Here is a 19,117-nt window from a genome sequence, read left to right as displayed (position 1 = left end):
TGTGTTGTTTTACATGTATGTACAACAAACAGTTGACATTTTCAAAAACTTAAAATAGATAAGTTTTCAGCAAATAAACTCCGCAGAAATTATAGAAGACATAAACTTTAAAATACAAATAGATCTGTGTGCAGTGCTAAAATTGTGTTGTTTTATGTACAATAAATAGTAAATGAACATTTTTAGCAACTTAAAATTGATGAACTTTTAATTGTCATTCAGCAAATAACTCCATAGGATTTTTATCACCTAATATCTTTTCTTGTTGTACATGTAAATGATGCTTATTAATCACTGAAAATACCACTATGTTTTTCACTCTGAAATGCACCAGAATGCACCAAAAAGAGTTGTAGTAACACAAAATTTTCTGGGGTGACCCCCCATACCCCCCCTTCAGGAGGGGACACCCCTCCCGCACCCACCCCTTTGCTCGTCATAAAATATCCTTCTGCAACATGCCTTCAGAAAATCCTGGCTAGAACCCTGTATAAGTATTATAGCAAAGAAATACTTACTCTACAAATACAAAATTATAAGTCTTTAGAGTAAATGTGAAGATAGACAAAATTTATTTCCATTGGTACATTTATAACATTCATATTTTAGATATGTAAATAATCTAACTGTTCGCCAAATTTTTAACGTAATACAAGTCCGATAATTCATATTACCAAAATTGTACATTTTTCTTACAGCATCCTTTAATTATCAACATCCTAATCGCAAGTTTACCTGCATTTGCAACCAGTGCAGATCAAGATCAGCTTATTGTTTGCTAATCATTCATTTTTTTTCATGAAATGAAGGATAGATCAAGCCGTCTATTTCAGAAACCTAGTAGATTTTTTCTTATACTATGTTTCAAAAATAAAAATATTCATCAAGAACTTGTTTTAATACACAATAATTTGTAATAACTCAGTTGCAATTTCAGTAACATTATCAATTAAGTACATTGTATGTGTGAATTACTTTAACGCAATCATCAAAATTAACTGCCATTAAATAGGTGCAATCATCTCCCATTGTACTGACCTATTATCTATATAAAGTCTTAATGACGAAACCACTTCTCAGTTCTCACTTACTATATAAATTAAGTATGACGAACTGGTGATTTGACGAAACCACTGTAATTCGTATGGTCCGGGTTGTCCCTGATTCACTTTTGAGCATTATACCCCTACTCAGTGACAATTTAAGTTATGAATACATTTCTAAATGCAACACAGAATTGTACAATATCACATAATCATTAACAAGAGCTGTCGCAGGACAGCAACGCTCGACTATTCAACAACCTTGTCAATTGAATGAATACAAAAGTTGAAAAAGGGGCATAATTTTGTAAAATGCAAAGGTATTGAACCTCTGTACTGCATGTCATATCATGACAGTGAACAAGTGTGTGAAGTTTCAATCCTTTCCAATTTGTGGATACTGAGATACCAGCTTACATACAAAAACTTAACAAAAAACTGCTAAGTCGAAAAAGGGGCATAATTTTGAAAAAAAAGAGAGTAGAGTTATGGGACTTGCTTAGTGCATGTCAGATCATGATAGTGAACAAGTATGTGAAGTTTCAATCCATTCCCATTAGTAAGTACTGAGATACCAGCTTACATACAAAACCTTAACCAAAAATTTCTAAGTCGAAAAAGGGGCATAATTTTGTAAAAAAGCAAAATAGAGTTATGGAACCTGTGCAATGTAGATCAGTTTATCACAGTGAATAAGTGTGTGAAGTTTCAATCCATTCCCACAAGTGGTTACTGAGTTACCAACTTACATACAAAACCTTAACCAAAAATTTCTAAGTCGAAAAAGGGGCATAATTTTGTAAAAAAGCAAAATAGAGTTATGGAACCTGTGCAATGTAAGTCAGTTTGTCACGGTGAATAAGTGTGTGAAGTTTCAATCCATTCCCACAAGTGGTTACTGAGATACCAGCTTACATACAAAACCTTAACCAAAATCGGGACGCGGACGCCGACGCATGGGCGAGTGCAATAGCTCACTATTCTATGAATAGTTGAGCTAAAAACTGTAAATAAATAGATGAAGAGTTTGAAAACAGTGGAAACATGTAAAAACTGGAAAAGCTAGCAGACATTCATGATCAAATTATGAGCGACGGGAATGTTATATTATCCGTAATAACAAAATTATACTTGTATTCTCAATATCGACATTATGGGTAAAATCCCATTTTCCGGTATTAACCACCAAAAAACGCCCGTTCCCGGTTTTACAGTGAGGTGGGTATCAGCCATTACGCTACATGGCGGTAGTGTTTAGATTATCCTTTTTCCAAGTTTTAAACAAAGAAAATGAATAAACAAGAGCTGTCGGAGGACAGCAACGCTCGACTATTCAACAGCCTTGTCAACTGAATGAATACAAAAGTTGAAAAAGGGGCATAATTTTGTAAAATGCAAAGTAGAGGTATTGAACCTCTGTACTGCATGTCATATCATGACAGTGAACAAGTGTGTGAAGTTTCAATCCTTTCCAATTTGTGGATACTGAGATACCAGCTTACATACAAAAACTTAACAAAAAACTGCTAAGTCAAAGGGGCATAATTTTGTAAAAATGCCAAGTAGAGTTATGGGACCTTCACAGTGCATGTTAGATCATGACAGTGAACAAGTGTGTGAAGTTTCAATCCATTCCAATTAGTGGATACTGAGATATCAGTTTACATACAAAAATTTAACCAAAAACTGCTAAGTCGAAAAAGGGGCATAATTTTGAAAAAAAAGAGAGTAGAGTTATGGGACTTGCTTAGTGCATGTCAGAACATGATAGTGAACAAGTATGTGAAGTTTCAATCCATTCCCATTAGTAAGTACTGAGATACCAGCTTACATACAAAACCTTAACCAAAAATTTCTAAGTCGAAAAAGGGGCATAATTTTGTAAAAAAGCAAAATAGAGTTATGGAACCTGTGCAATGTAGATCAGTTCATCACAGTGAATAAGTGTGTGAAGTTTCAATCCATTCCCACAAGTAGTTACTGAGTTACCAGCTTACATACAAAACCTTAACCAAAAATTTCTAAGTCGAAAAAGGGGCATAATTTTGTTAAAAAGCAAAGTAGAGTTATGGAACCTGTGCAATGTAAGTCAGTTTGTCACAGTGAATAAGTGTGTGAAGTTTCAATCCATTCCCACAAGTGGTTACTGAGATACCAGCTTACATACAAAACCTTAACCAAAATCGGGACGCGGACGCGGACGCCGACGCGGACGCCGACGCATGGACGAGTGCAATAGCTCACTATTCTATGAATAGTCGAGCTAAAAAGTATTGCAGATTATCATTAAACATTGTTGTAATTAAGACGTAGCAAAAAATATCCTCAAAGTTTACTTTATTTGTGAAATTTTATCTTTTATTCTACACTGCCGCTTCCGGGCTCGATACCGAAGGTGTGAAATTATTCACATTTTTCAAGGTAAACAGATTATTTTTGCAAAAAAGATGTTGCCGAGGTCGTAGAATAGTATTTCCATTGTGAGAAAGTAAGAACTTTCCTTAATCCTTATCTTCTGGCAAAAATAATCGCTAATATTGTACACGGTCATCATATCGGTTAATCTCGCCAGCCCCCCTGACCCTATTTACGGAAATATCGGAAAACGGGATTTATCCTTAATGTCAATAAGTCAATATATTTGCTGTATTGTAAACAACATGATCTTCTTACAGGATGAAATAAGGTATCTGCCAGAAGTTTTTTTTACGAATGGGGGAAGAGGCCCCAGCCTGTCATTGGGGAAAGAAAATAGCGCGCGACGAGCAGTTTTGGGGGATTTTTTCACTCAGGGGGGAATTTACAATTATGCATAATAAACACTTTAAACTATGTTTTTATTACATATTCTTGCAACTTTTAGAAACTATACACACTGTCACTTAGCAACAGATGGACTTGCACTAATGTTCACTTATCATTGTAACAAGGTGGGTGGGGAGAGTTGAAATGCTCAAATCATTGAATATTTAAAGGTCACATGCTTTTATTCACAAAAAATGCTTTAAAATAAGAGTTGTTTTTGCAAGAGTCATCATATTATTATTAAATGCATACTTTTGTTGGCTTTTTATTTCAATTGTACTAGAAAATCTTGTAAGAAAGGATAAAAAAAGGTCCCAAAATCACGATCCTGAAAACGTGTGACATATCTGTTTGATTAGCGTAACGGCCGACCGGCTTATTTAATCGAATCAAGCACATAAAATAATTACTTTAAATTAACAACACATATTACACAATACAGCATAAGCTGTTACCGCTAATTAACAAGAGGTACAGACACGATAATCTGACGCTGCATTGTTTAGCAATCATCTAGATACATACTGATGATAACCACGTGTCAGTCGGCGCGTGGCGTGATTGACATGTGTCAGTAGCTAATTAACATACGACGCTCCGCCTACCATCATACTTACGCTGGTGTCGACAAACAGTATGAAGTTCACTGGGATTTTGATTGACAAGGGGCAGAGCTTTCGAACTCGTTACACATCAAAGAGTATTACCGCGAGACAAGCAGACGCCCACGGCATATTATGTGCGGGTCAGATACGAGTTTTTATCGATTTTCGCTGGTCAAAACCAGAACCTCGGGTCCACTGAACGCTCTTCTAACATTTTTCTACTATTTCTAAAGGTTTTCACACCCATTGAAAATTGTGAAAGACCGTCTGCAATTGTGAACGGGTCCGATATTCGGTCGGGAAAATCGCTGGGAGTAATCTCCATTGCTTTGTTTACGATTATGGAAGGGGGAATTTCGGACGTAGGGGAATTTCGACTGCGGTAGGGGAATCCTTGGCTGTGGGGGAAATCCTCGGCTGGGGGACGAGGCCGATATTCGGCCTCTGCTCTAGAATAAAAAAAACCCCTGTCTGCTGAAGTTGCAAATATTTCCTCGTTTAAACGGTTTAGTTTCTTACCTTCCCTCAATCCTGTAGTTCTCTATCTCTACAGTTAGAGCAGCATTTATTGCTTCAAATTTTGAATTCTCCAGAAACTTCATTTTTATTTCTTTTCGATTATACACAAAAACCTATGCACACTGTCTAAAATACTTGTGAAAAAACTTCTATTGAGTACTTTGTAAAGATTGTCTAAACGAGCTGGTGGTAAAGGGGAACGGGATTAATAGTTTTCTTTTACTACAGTTTCTTTGAATAAATACAGGATAAACATTTTCAGAGGATGAATCCAATCTAATCATTTTCTGACTTTTTTCGATGAGATCCATTGGAATTGTTGAATCAGCTGTAGGTACAATATTTCTTATATATCTAAATCGAGATTATACAGACAAATTTCCGCTGGTCTCTTGTAATTTCTCAGTAATAATGAACAACTAATCAGTCAGATTTTAGATAAATGCACTTTTGAACAGTAACCTGACGCATTAGTTAACACTCATTTCACTTTCTAGTAAGTAATACCCTGAAGTTCATTTCACCAACAACACAGTAAACAATGGTGACCTTCCGAAAATTTGGGTCAACTTTACCCATAATCCATCATCCGATTCCTCATTTTGGGCATAAAGACACTAAATGCAGGTCTTTTTTCTTATAGGTTACAACACACTAAATAGCTGTTCTAAAGTTGACATATGAGCCGTACCATGTGAAAACCAACATGGTGGCTTTGCGACCAGCATGGATCCAGACCAGCTTGCGTATCCGCGCAGTCTGGTCAAGATTCATACTGTTTGCTAACAGTTTCTCCAGTCCAATAGGCTTTAAAAGTGAACAGCATGGATCCTGACCAGACTGCGCGGATGTGCAAGCTGGTCTGGATCCATGCTGATCTCTAACCCACTATGTTGGTTTTCTCATGGCACGGCTCATATTTCTAATGGCAGCGGAACACATCATGACCCATTCAAAGTGACTGTAACTCACATTTTCTTGAAAAAGTGGGGACCATGTGTTATGTTACTATGATGGAGTAATAAAATGAACGACAACGATTGTGCTCTAACTTCAAAAACTCTTTCTTCCTAAGAACAGTGATTGACTGGAATAAACTCAGTGACAGTATTGTGAAACAGAAGACCATTGAAAGCTTTAAACATGAACTAACATCATCAGTCTAAATTCGCGCACACCTCCCCGTTGAATAAAAGCCAGTATTGGTTACTTCAACATATCAACTCAGATTCAGTGTAGTAGTTCCTTGCTAAACTCAAGTGAAGTCCATATAAAGCATGCATAACATTATATAGGTGAAGGGCACACAACTCTTTCAACCTTGCTGGATCAGGTTACTACATACATACTATTACATCTCTCCTCTTAAGTAAACAACATATACATATATAATTATTCATAACAAATAATGCAAAATCTTATGACACTCTTCTGTCAATAAGATCCATCTATACAGCTACTCGGGCTGATAGGTTCATTGATCTGTAAAGACCATGCAGTTAGAAACAAATTTTCTCCAAGATTAAATAGTCATTACTTCCTTTCACAAATGACCCTTATCCTGTAGTTACCATTGTCCATGAACTTTGGTTGTAAATCAAAGATCATTAAGTAGTTCATAGTCATTATCACCTGACTACCAAATTCTGTAGATTGACAGACAGAGTGTTCTATTACATTGATTCAATTATCCTTGGTATCACTGTTCTTCCGGATCTGGTAACATATCTGTTTGAATATATATTTTGAGGTTTCAGACATCAAAGGGGTTTCCTCTGTATAAGAGGGTGTTTGTATTTCAGGATCTAGAGCACCTGTTTCTGGACTTGTTCATCAGTTTTGAGCAGATCCCGTCTATTGCGTCTATAAATAGCACCATCTGGAGTGCAAACTGAATAAGACCGGTCATTGTGCCTTTCAGTTACAACTGCTGGTTGCCAAGTTTTATTCAGCTGTTATATCTGAGTTGTTTGATCTACACTAAGAGGCTTTAGGGATTTAGTCTGCCTGTCATAGTAAGATTTCCCCTTCCCTTTGCTAATTTTAATTTTTTCCTTGACCAGACTTGGAGAAAGAATTTTGGGAGTGAGATTACCTTTTGAGCTGGGTAGTACAGACCTTAATTGTCTTCCCATAAGCAACTGAGCAGGGGAGAGACCCGATTCTAGAGGGGATGTTCTGTACTCTAAAATTCCTATTAGTGAATCCCCTTTACTTGCCTTAGTTCTTGTCAGAATTTTCTTGCAAATAGAGACATTTTTTTTCAGCTAGACCGTTTGACTGGTTATGGTATGGGCTACAGGTTTCATGCTTAAAGTCCCATTTTCTTGCAAAATCTGCAAACTCCTGTGAGCTATAACAGGGCCCATTTTCAGATATAACCTTTTCACTTATTCCCCATCTGGCCATATAGTTTTCATGCTGTTAATGATTGTATGTTTTTTCATGTCTAGGGTCCCTTTGACCTCAAAATACCTGCTGTACTAATCAACTAGGATCAAATAGCTTTTATTTTCCCAGGTGAATAGATCTGTACCTATGATCTGCTACAGGTAATCAGACACTTCTGTAGGGATCAAAGGCTCTCTAGGATTTGAATTCCTATGCTGCATACAGATTCTACAATTAAGTACCATGTTTGTTATGTCTGCAGAAATACATGTCTAAAACATCACATCAGCTGCCCACCTACCACATTTTTCTACTCCATATGACCTGAGTGAAAATGTCTAACATATTTGACCTCATTACTTTGGGCATGATTATTTTATTGCCCTTCATGATTAAGCCATCTCATCTCTGTAGTTCCAATAGGCCTGAATATGTGGTGGACAATGATTTTTGGCTTCTGGCCAACCCAGAAGTATAACAGAACTCAATACGGTCAATTGGCTGTCTTGATAAATTAAGGACTTTATTTCTTGCATTTTTCTATCAGAGACTGGTAAACTTGAAATTACCATGTTCACTTGCAAGTCCATGCCCTCAGACAGTTCTGGGTATGTGTCCTCAAGAGACTTTCTACTTAAGGTATCTGCAACAGGTCCTCTTCCTTGCTAGGAAAATGTTTAAGCACAATGTCATACATCTGTAAATGAAGGAGCATGCGCTGCAAGCGAACTGGGGGCGCAAACAGGGGTTTCTTAAAAATTGAAATCAATGGCAAATAATCAGTTTGCACATCAACATTCCGACCATAAGTAAAATGGTGGAAGCACCTACACCAAAATAAAATTGCAAACATTTCCTTTCCTATTTGTGCATAATTCATTTCAGAAGGGGTGAGAGACTTAGATGCATATGCAATTGGTTTTCCTTCCTGAAGGAGGGTAGCCCCTAAACCTTTCTTGTTGGCATCAACTTGCAAAGTCAGCATTTTGCTATGATCGTAATAAGCCAAGACCTGACCTGGTTCTGTGATTATATGCTTAATCAATTGAAACATGTCCATTTGGGGCTTTTCCCAACAGAAATCAACATCTTTAGACAGTAGCTGTCTTATTGGGACTGTGACTTCAGATAAATTTGGTGCAAACTGCGACAGGTAGTTGACCATACTTAGGGCAGTTTCAATTTCTGCCTTGTTGCGTGGGGGTTGCATTTCCTTGATAGCTGAAACCTTGGCTGGGTCAGGTTTGAGCCCCTCTGAAGTTAATAAATAGCCAAAATATAGTCGACCTGCGTAACTCCTACTACCAGTTTATATTCATTGAACCTAACACCTTTCTCTAGAGTTCTCTGCAAAACTAGCCTAAGGTGTCTGTCATGTTCTTCTCTCATTTTCCCATACACCAGAATGTCATCCACTATGGCCACTACCCCACTTAACCCTTGGTAGCATTCATCAATTTTACAAATGAATTCATCCCCAGAAGAGCGCAACCCAAATAGAAGTCTTAATTAACGATATCTGCCAAACATAGTATTGAATGATTGCTCAGTGAGTTTTAATGCCCAATAACCAGATCTTGCATCAAGCTTTGTAAAATATTTGGCCCCTGCTAGTTGCAGCAGAATGTCATCTAGAGTTCTCATAGGATAATGAGGACGGAGTATGGCTTTATTCAGGTCCCTCGGGTAAGACATATTCTTATATGTCCCTAGCATTTCTCTGCCACAACCATGGAGCTTACCCAGTCTGTAGGTTCGTTAACCTTGGCAACAACACCTAAACTTTCCATTCTGCCCAACTCCTGTTTCACTCTATCTTGTAAATGCTACGGGGACTTTATGGGGTGGGTGGACTACTTGTGTAATAGAGTGGTCAATGTGAATAATGCATTCTCCAGGGAAGAGTCCTATACCCTGTAAAACCTTTGAATGCTCTTCCAGTACTAACTTTTTTGTGAGAGGTACTTGATGGGTCTCGGATTCTACTGAATATGTAAGCTCAATTAGACCAAAGTCGATGCTGGACTGGAGCCCAAACAATGGAGGTGACGTAGTATCTACTACATGGAAAAAAACATTCCCTTATGTCCTAACCCTGGGTGTATGCACTGGAGTGTTAAAGAACAAAGACAAATATCAAACAGGGAATGCCACGTACCCAAAAACGCAGCCTCCCCAAAACGAAACCCACAGCATTCCTGGGATTTTCTGAAGACAGGACAAATGTCCTGGGATATCTTGACTTCAATAATTCTTAAGACATTCCTGGGGTTTCCTGAGAACAGGACAATATATACTTTCATTTCCTGACATCAGGAAATCCCAGGACATTTCTGGAGTTTTCAGAATAGCAGGACAGCATAGGTTTCTTGGAGTTCTGGTGTCCTGTTTTTTCCTGTTCCTAGGAAAATCCTGGGATTGTTCCATTCCCATTTAACGGCGTGAAAAGTCCCAGGACTATCCCAGGAATTCCTGAGATATTTTCAGGACATTATCCCAGGATAGTCCTGGGACTTCCTGGGATAATCCTATGATTTCCTGTTCATTTTTCGCACGGGTGTGCCACATACATCCTATGGTATTGCTGGAAAACATCATGAAGCACAAATGAGTATATAACTAGTTGTATGTAACGCTTAAACTGCCTTGGCATGATAATTATTAGTTCGTCATGTGCCTTTTCCAATATATTCGGTACAAATCATAATCTATTATGTAGACAAAACAGTTTGTTACGTACATTATCTAGTTAGTCCAGTACATTCCTTTGTTCGTGTTGTGCATTTACTAGTTTGTGCTGTCCAATTGATAGTTTGTCATGTGCATTTTCCAATATATTCGGTACAAATTATAATTTGTTATGTAGATAAAACAGTTTGTTATGTACATTTACTAGTTTGTCCGGTACATTTCTTAATTTGTGTTGTGCATTCGCCAGTTTGTGCTGTCCAATTAATAGTTCATGATGTGCTTTTTTCAACTATATATAGCTGTCAAGCAACAACTATTTTTTAGTAATCGGTGAATTTTCATTGCAGGCATATAAGATAATCAACCAAAAATGATTCCAACACAGTGTTAAGTTTAAGTTTAAAGTCCACGACGAACATTAAACAAACAAGATACACCGTAATGCGTTGCAATTGTACCCACCGCACACTGCGTTGGAATCATTTTTGATAGATTATTTTATATGCCTGCAATGAAAATTCACCGATTACTAAGAAATAGTTGTTGCTTGACAGTGTCATACTTACGATTTGATGCAAACATGCTCAGGGGTGGCTTTGTACAATATTTCACCATTTTGATGGAAATTCTACAAAAACGACAGTCCCTGACTCCCTCGTCAAACTGTACATAAGTGTTTACATTAATGACAAAGAATTGCACTGACCAAGTGTTTGTGGCTGGAAGAGTACACATGTGGGCTCGTGGGCTCCTGTCTCACTGGTTGTTTTCAGTCAAACGTGAAACATATGGGAAAACTCATTAGAAAACTTACAGTAATGTAGTCAGCCGGTCATATTTATCCACAGCTTCTGCGACCAATCTTCCACCACCGCGGCGTTGGAACCACCACTTCTGCGAAAGCTATGGTCAGTGTGGGCATTTAAACACATATATTTCAAAACAATCACGATTAGAATAACAACATTCCAGCAAACTTTACACATTAAACTACGAAACGGGCATGCACTTTACTCTGTTACATACAGGTGGGTATTCATAAAACGAAAACAATGTAGTTAAATGAATTAATTTTCACATTTTTATGCAGAACATGCATATATTTAACATAATAATTTAATCAATATTTATTTAAAAAACTTCATTAAAAATAAGTATGAAAAGGAGGGGTCGAAAAAATGGGGGGGGGGGGGCGAAACGACTAATTTGAAACCGCCAAGGGGGATGAGTTGACTGGAGAACGAGGAGAAGATCTGGGGACAAGTTGACTGTAAATCATCACTCCCTCTATTTTGCCAGTGCAGTGTCTAATACTTACCTGTATAAATAAACCACATAACAAATTATTTGTGAATGGAAAAATGGTTAATTGATGTAAAGTCATTGTTAACTTTGAATAAACTTAATTTTTTGTGAGTTGATCATAAATGACAGACAACAGAGATTTATATTTTATTTGTTTTCTTTATTTATCAATTTCAATAGTCTGACAAAAATTTAAATCAAAAGTCATATAGAATCACATGGAAATGTTACCATGTATAATAATAGCTAAATTTAATTATGTGTTTAAAAATCAAAACCTTTGTTATACGTTTAAGATGAATTATAATATATTTAACGTATCTTACAATGGGAATTATATATGTTTGTTCTAGTTACAGTCATGTTTAAATAATGGCACAGACACGCCCCCATATGCGTTTTATTAACGTTCAAGGGTTCATTCTTCAGTTTGTTTCAGTAACATTTGAGAAAACTTAAGTTGGTTTTTACTCAATTCTTAAAATGAAAATGCTCTTTTAACTGACTTTGGGCGTCTGCCTTCCCTCATCACTGGACATGATGGAAGTGCTTTCTTGCAGATTTAATTTGGTTGTTTTCAGTTCATCTCTGCACTTCTCAAGAAAAGTTTCTATCCAGTCTCTGCAGCCTGCACCTTGAATGGTCATAGTCAAGTTGTTGTGAACTCTTATCACAACTTTCTTCCCAGACAGTCATTTGGTTGTTAGTCCCTTTCTGTCTGTTTCAGTCATATTGTAATTTGATTGTAGAATGCTTCGCATTTTTTCTTGTGTTGGTAGGTCAAAGAATGTTATTGTTATGTAATCACTTGATGATGGACTTGCATATAAGTCAAACATATTGTCCACTGTTATTGTGCCTGGTCTATTTTCTTCTGCTCCAATTAAATCACTTTGGGAAAATCCCTCAAAACTGCTCATATAAATAGAGGACTGGCCATTGTTGATTTTAGCTCTTAAGCCTATTAAAAATTTTAGATCCCCTTGAGCAGAATCTGTTGTTAATGCTCAAAAGGAATGTTGTGTATGTAGATTTAAGTCCTTGTTAATCCAATATAAATTTTGTTAATTTCCATAGCACTTGTTTTTGAACAGTTTTCACTACTTTATGAGTTTTCTGTTGATTTTTTAAAAATTATGAAAAGGTAGTCTTATTAAGAAAAATCTAAAAAATCCAGTGATGTAAAAATATCCAATATATTCACATGATATCCATTTTTAAAGCATTATTTTGGAGGAGCACATAAAGCATGTCCGCACACATGTACATCTTAACCGCCAGTAATAAAAGTAGATGAATTGTTATGGAGACAATTAAAATCCAATGTAAAGTCTCAAGATTTTATGCTCCGAAAAATGATGTCTGCATTCAACTTGGCATTAATTCCAACAATAAAAGCAATGGAATCATTAAAGAAAAATGAGCCAATTGAAAAAAACCCAAAGAACATGTGACGGACACATTCAAAATACTATGTCTACTAGTGAAACAGACAACGGTCACGAGGGCTGAGAAAATAAAAAAAGAGTAAAACCTCAATACAAATCAGTTTGTGATTTACCTGCGAGTGCTACCAGCTTATTTGGAGATAATCTCCAGGAATCGTTGAAGAAGCTAGACGGACCGAAATTCAATCTTACGGCAACACAGACCTCTTTTTTTAGAGAAAAAAGTGGGGAAGATAAACCACAACCCATCTATTCACCACAACCAACGTCACTTTCACAATCGTCAACTGAGCCGCTACAACTTCAACAACCAGAAACATTACCATCAAAAGGGGCAGATGAAGAACCAGAACCAAACAGGGGAAAATACCTACCGTTTACTTAATACACCAAATAATTTTCTGGCTGGCAAAACCAGGTTTTTCATGAATAATTGGTACAAGATTACTCAAGATAAGTGGCTCCTACAGACAGTTTGCAGGTATCAGGTTGAACTTTGCAATAAACCTTTAAGAAGCAAATAACAATTCTAAAGCACATGCAATTTTCCTTGGAAGAAAATAAGAAAATCCAATCAGAACTAAATAGATTTTTGGCATGTAACATAATTGAAAAGGTGAATACATCTGATAAAGATGAATACGTTTCAAACATTTTCATACGCCACAAACGGACGGTAGAATACGAGTTATTTTAAATCTCAAACAATTCAATGAAGATCATTTTAAAATGGAAACCCTACAATCGGCAATAAACGCTATGAGAAGAAAATGTTACCTCGGCTCAGAAGATTTACCAGAAGCTTTTTACTCCATTCCTATAATTAAAACAGATAGGAAGAACTTCAGATTCTATTTCAATAACCAAAAGTACCAATTTACAGCGTTAATAATGGGGTTAACTACATCACCAAGAGTATTTACCAAGATTCTAAAACCTGTATTTGCCAGTTTGCGAGCAAAAGGACACACAAGTTCATCCTTTATTGATGATAGTTGTTTACAAGGATCAACATACAACAAGTGTCTTGAAAACATTCGTGACACTGTGCTGCTTATGGATTCGTTAGGTTTAACGGTGCACCCAGACAAATATGTACTACTGCCTTGCCAGAATATTGTATTCTTGGGGTTTCTACTTTGTTCTATAACAATGACAGTTAGGCTAACACCTGAAAGGGGCCAAGACATAATCGAAGTTTGCACATCGTTGCTTCATGTCAAAAATGCACACTCAGATCATTCTCTCATTTAATCGGAAAACTTGTTGCTACAGAACCTGGTGTAGAATATGCCCCTTTATATTATAAACCACTGGAAAAAATAAAAAACGGTGAATTACAGAAACATCGGGTTAACTTTAATAGCTTATTCCCGAGTCAGTTCCACCACTGCTGGATTGGTGGATTTCTTCAGTTAGTAATAGTTACAAGAAAATCTCGCATGGCAAACCAGAACTGGTAATTTTCTCGGATGCGTCCAAGAAAGGTTGTGAGGGGGGGGGGGGGGGGGGGGCACATGATAAAACAAATGATTTTCGAACGGGTGGAGTATGGTCTAGCAATGAACAAGAACTACACATAAATGTGCTTGAACTTAAAGCTTGCCAATTAGCTTTGGTGTCCCTCTGCAAATATGTGAAAAACAACCATGTGAGTGCCGCTCACATACCTGGAAAGGAAAATTGCGAGGCTGATAAACTTTCTCGGAAAATTAATGATGACGGAGAATGGGCGCTTGGCAGTAGTCTATTTAAGGAAATACAGTGTCTCTACCCAGAAATGTCCACTGACCTATTTGCTTCTAGACTAAATTACAAACATGATAAATATGTTTCGCGTAGACTAGAACCTGATGCGATAGCCATCGATGCATTTTCATTAACATGAAAAAAATGAACTTTTCTATATGTTTCCACCTTTCAATCTTATAGCAAGAATCTTACAGAAAGTGGAAGAGGATGGAACAGAAGCAATACTGGTAGCTCCAATATGGAAAACACAGAGCTGGTGGCCAAGCCTTCTTCCTCTAATTTCCGGACCATGCTTCAAACTATCGAAAGTGGTACAAAATCTTCATCTCCCTCACAAACCGGACGTAAAACATGCTCTAAAGAAGATGAACTTAGGAGTTTTTCCTATATCAGGGCAGCGCTTAAACAAAGGGGTGTTCCAAAAAGTGCTAGGGAAATCATACTTAACTCATGGCGCAAAAGTACAAAACAACAATACCACTGTTACATTTCCAAATGAATTCACTTTTGTGGGGAGAGGATTAACCCTCTTCAATCCTCTATCAACCATGTGTTAAATTTTTTATCAACATGATTTCATAGTGTTATGAAATACAAGACCTTAGGAATTGCAAAGTCTGCCGTCAGTGTATTCCTAACAAGAGGGCCATGATGGCCCTATATCTTTCACCTGTTATCATTGCACATGAGGACAAGAAGGTCCTCAGAAAAATATCTAAGTCCAAAGGACAGGAACAACAAAGGGAAGAAATTTAACCAAAAAGAAAAAAAAATTCTTTCAAGGTACAGATATGTCAAAATACACCTAAAAATTGGAGGTACCATCCATGTTGTACCACAGAAAAGTGGTCTCGGTTTTTCCCTACGGCCAATAATAAAAAAGTTATTAAGAATAAGCTATTTATAGTAACGTTAAGGGGAAGTAATTAAAAAAGTTATTGTAAGTGAACAAAAGAAGGATCTGCCAAATAAATCTGTTGACATAAATGAAATTTCAGATCAGTATCTTCATTAGTTACGGAGATATACCCATTTTAATTTGAAATAAAGGAAGGTAATTTGACATAAAATCAGTCCATAGTTATCCACCCTGATTGTCTCAGTCCAACTAATGACAATAATGAAATTTCAAATAAGTCCTATAAGTACTTACTGATATAAATCCATTTTGATTGCAGTCAGGGGAGGTAATCAGATATAAAATAACTCTGGAACCAACGATTGGATCTGATTTGTCAAGGAATCCAAGATTTATTGTTGTTGAAGATATTTTGGAAGTTTGTATCAAACAAAACCATAAATGAAGTCTCTATATGGCTACAAAAGCCAAAATAGCCAATTTTGGACCTTTAAGGGGCCATAACTCTGGAACCCATGATGGAATCTGGCCAGTTTAAGAAAAGAACCAAGACCTTGTGATGATACAAGTTGTGTGCAAGTTTGGTTAAAATCAAATCATAAATGAAGCTGCTATTGTGCAGACAAGGTCATAATAGCTAATTTTGGCCCTTGCAGTGGCCATAACTCTGAAACCCATTATGGAATCTCGCCAGTTCAAGAAAGGAACCAAGATCTTATGGTTATACAAGTTTTGTGCAAGTTTGATAAAACTAAAATCATAAATGAAGCTGCTATTGTGCAGACAAGGTCAAAATAGCTAATTCTGGCCCTTTAAGGGGCCATAACTCTAGAACCCATAATGGAATCTGGCCAGTTCATGAAAGGAACCAAGATCTTATAAGTGATACAAGTTGTGTGCCAGTTTGGTAAAAATCAAATCATAAATAAAGCTGCTATTGTGCAGACAAGGTCAAAATAGCTAATTTTGGCTCTTTCAGGGGTCATAACTCTGGAACCCATGATGGGATCTGGCCAGTTCAAGAAAGGAACCGAGATCTTATGGTGATACAAGTTGTGTGCAAGTTTAGTTAAAATGAAATCATAGATGAAACCACTATCGTGCAGAGAAGAAATTGTTGACGCACGGACGGACGCATGGACTGACGACGGACGAAAGGTGATCACAAAAGCTCACCTTGCCACAGTGTGACAGGTGAGCTAAAAATATGTAGTAACATTGACATTAGCAAATCTGAAGAAATAATCAGATTCATGAAAGGTGTCTTCATAGAAAGGCCAGCTTTACCGAGGTATAAGCTGATATGGGCTGTAAATAAAGTATTGTCATATTTAGGGACACTCACTGAAACAACTTTGTTACAACTTTCACTTAATTAAGCTATGTATGCTATTTATGTTGTTGACAGCAAAACGATGTCAAACTTTGCATTTGATTGAAATTTCTGACATTAGAATTGCAGACACAGGAGGTTTTTGGGAAATATTACAATAAACCCATACATACTGGCAACAAATCCTTTCAAGATGCGATATTACATGTAACATAATTCTGACAGTACATGTGTTTTTGCTAACAACAAATTTGATTTAAAACTATTGTTTAAGGCCCACATGCAATGATGCTATATATACAATAAACAAATTGTTCGTCATACAGTGTAATAATTTCTGAAAATCATCTCTAAAATCTCTGTGAGGCGCATTAGGGAGTTATGTGGGAGATGAAATTGAATAATTAAACAAGACTTACCTTCGCAGAAGGGAAGGTGAAGTTTGGTTATAATTTCATCGACCACAAACTCCCTAAGGGGTCACACACCCGCCCTGCGCCAGGTAATGATTTTCAAAAATGAATAGTCAACATGTTTGACACTATGTTGACTACTTCTCTAAAGATTGATGCCGCTGGCTGCGTTATCTCTGTGTGACCCCTTAGGGAGTTTGTGGTTGATATAATTATAACCAAACTTCACCTTCACTTATGCGAAGGTAAGTCTTGTTTACTTATTCAATTATAACATCAGTGTACACCGTATGACGGAAATATACTCTAAAATTTGATGTGAGTGGTTGGGAGAAGTCACTTTTTGGTATCAGTATCAGAATAAGTTCATCATACATACATAGATGCATATCGTTACCCTAGCACAAAAAGTGAATAAGATCTTTACGTCAATGGAGTTATCCACTTTTTGCACTGAGGTGACGATATGTACATACAGAGTCTGCATCATTTGTTTGGAACACGCCAGTGGTGCATTGATGTCTTTATGACATATTTGTAAAAACTCTTTTTAGTTAAGTGCTTTATGGCACGCGGATTGCACAATAAATACAAAAACCTATGTTCTCATGTGAGAACCTAGGTTCTCGGCTGAGAACCTAGGTTCTCACCAAAAACATAGGTTCTCTCTCCAGATCACAAGTTTTTCAGGGAACCTAGGTTCTGACTTGAAAAATGTACAATTTCTCTGAGAACGTAGGTTCTGGGCCGAGAACTTATGTTTTCGTTTCAGAACACAAGTTTTTTCTTTCAAGAAAGCAAATCAGTCCAACCTGAGATCCTAGGTTTTTATTGGATAATAAATTCCCAGCTCACGGGTTTTCATTGGCTAATCGTTTATTCTGTTATTACTCTCCAATGCAGTCGGCATTTTCAATCGCACGAAGCATTAAATATCTGTTATCAGAATATAGATTGAATATGTTTTTCTTTATAAATAACTATGTCTCATGCAGAGCAGTTTCTGGTTTCGGTTCGAAACATGTTGTCGGATTTGGCAAGGAAAGCTGAAATTGTACCCGACTATTCTAGAATCGTGCAAGGGGTATTTAAGTTTCAACTTTTAAAGTTGGGAGGAAACAAACTTTTAGAAGTATTTGCTGATAAAAGCCGGGAGGACAGAATAAAAGAATAAGAAAAATAAAATATTGAACTTGACTACATATTACAATTGGATCAAAATAAAATGAAATGAAACTTAGATAATTTACATGTTTATTTAGGATACTGCATGTACTCAAATTTATACAAATGGAACCTGCTGGGCAATTAAGATGTACCAGTGATAAACTTAACCAGTTAAGCTTAAGTAATTTGTTTGACAATTTTAATACAAACATGTATGGGTTTTAAATCTAGCTATTTTCCGTCCGTATAAAGAATAAGGGATCAGTATGTGAAAGAATGGCAAATGACCATAAGTGCTACACCTAACTCAAATATCTAAATTTCAAAAATACTTTTGAATTTGAAAGTTATTTGTGTAATATTAAAACAACTGTTTAAAAAATTTATATAAGTTAGATTTAGTGATGTAAGAAATCAAAATACAACAAAAACAAATGATAATTTCACTCTAAGGAGAACCTTTACATGTTCAAATTTAATTCAAAATTGTCATTAAGTCGCTGATCTTATTTTGAAGTAAAACATACACCTTTTCTTAAAAATTCGATGTTGAAAATTAAGCCATTTACTTATTTTAATTTTTATAGAAGAGCAGTTTTCTTTTAGTTTTAATTTTTAAAACTTGGCAAAAATCCTAAAGAAGAGTACTTATTTTTGTAGTTTCTGTTTAAATAAGTTCTCTTAGACATTCTGCACATCTGCCTAGTACAAGTAACATGAACACTAATGAACAATTAAGATGAAACACAGATGCAACGTAATAAAGCATACACAGAAATACCCGAA

General features: G+C 36.4%; 1 protein-coding gene across 6 annotated transcripts in view; it reads right to left on the bottom strand.

Moving 5' to 3' along the window:
* The window catches only part of LOC123549122 (repressor of RNA polymerase III transcription MAF1 homolog), a 131,706-nt gene extending 126,143 nt beyond the window's left edge, over positions 1-5,563 (bottom strand). For 4 of the 6 annotated variants that reach the window (XR_006686003.2, XR_008371325.1, XM_045336958.2 and 1 more), the window contains exon 1: positions 4,973-5,563. Coding sequence is in view for 4 of the 6 variants with exons in the window: in XM_045336958.2 (XP_045192893.1) it covers positions 4,973-5,055 (83 nt within the window). In the remaining 2 variants the exon portion in view is untranslated. The remainder of the gene's footprint in view (positions 1-4,972) is intronic. The other 2 variants (XM_053545665.1, XM_045336959.2) reach the window with 2 other exon arrangements.
* Positions 5,564-19,117: the final 13,554 nt, after the last annotated feature.

The sequence above is a fragment of the Mercenaria mercenaria genome, chromosome 6 (assembly GCF_021730395.1).
Source record: "Mercenaria mercenaria strain notata chromosome 6, MADL_Memer_1, whole genome shotgun sequence".
NCBI lineage: Eukaryota > Metazoa > Mollusca > Bivalvia > Venerida > Veneridae > Mercenaria > Mercenaria mercenaria.
Note: the sequence above shows the minus strand (reverse complement) of the source record. Positions and strands in the feature narration are given on the sequence as shown.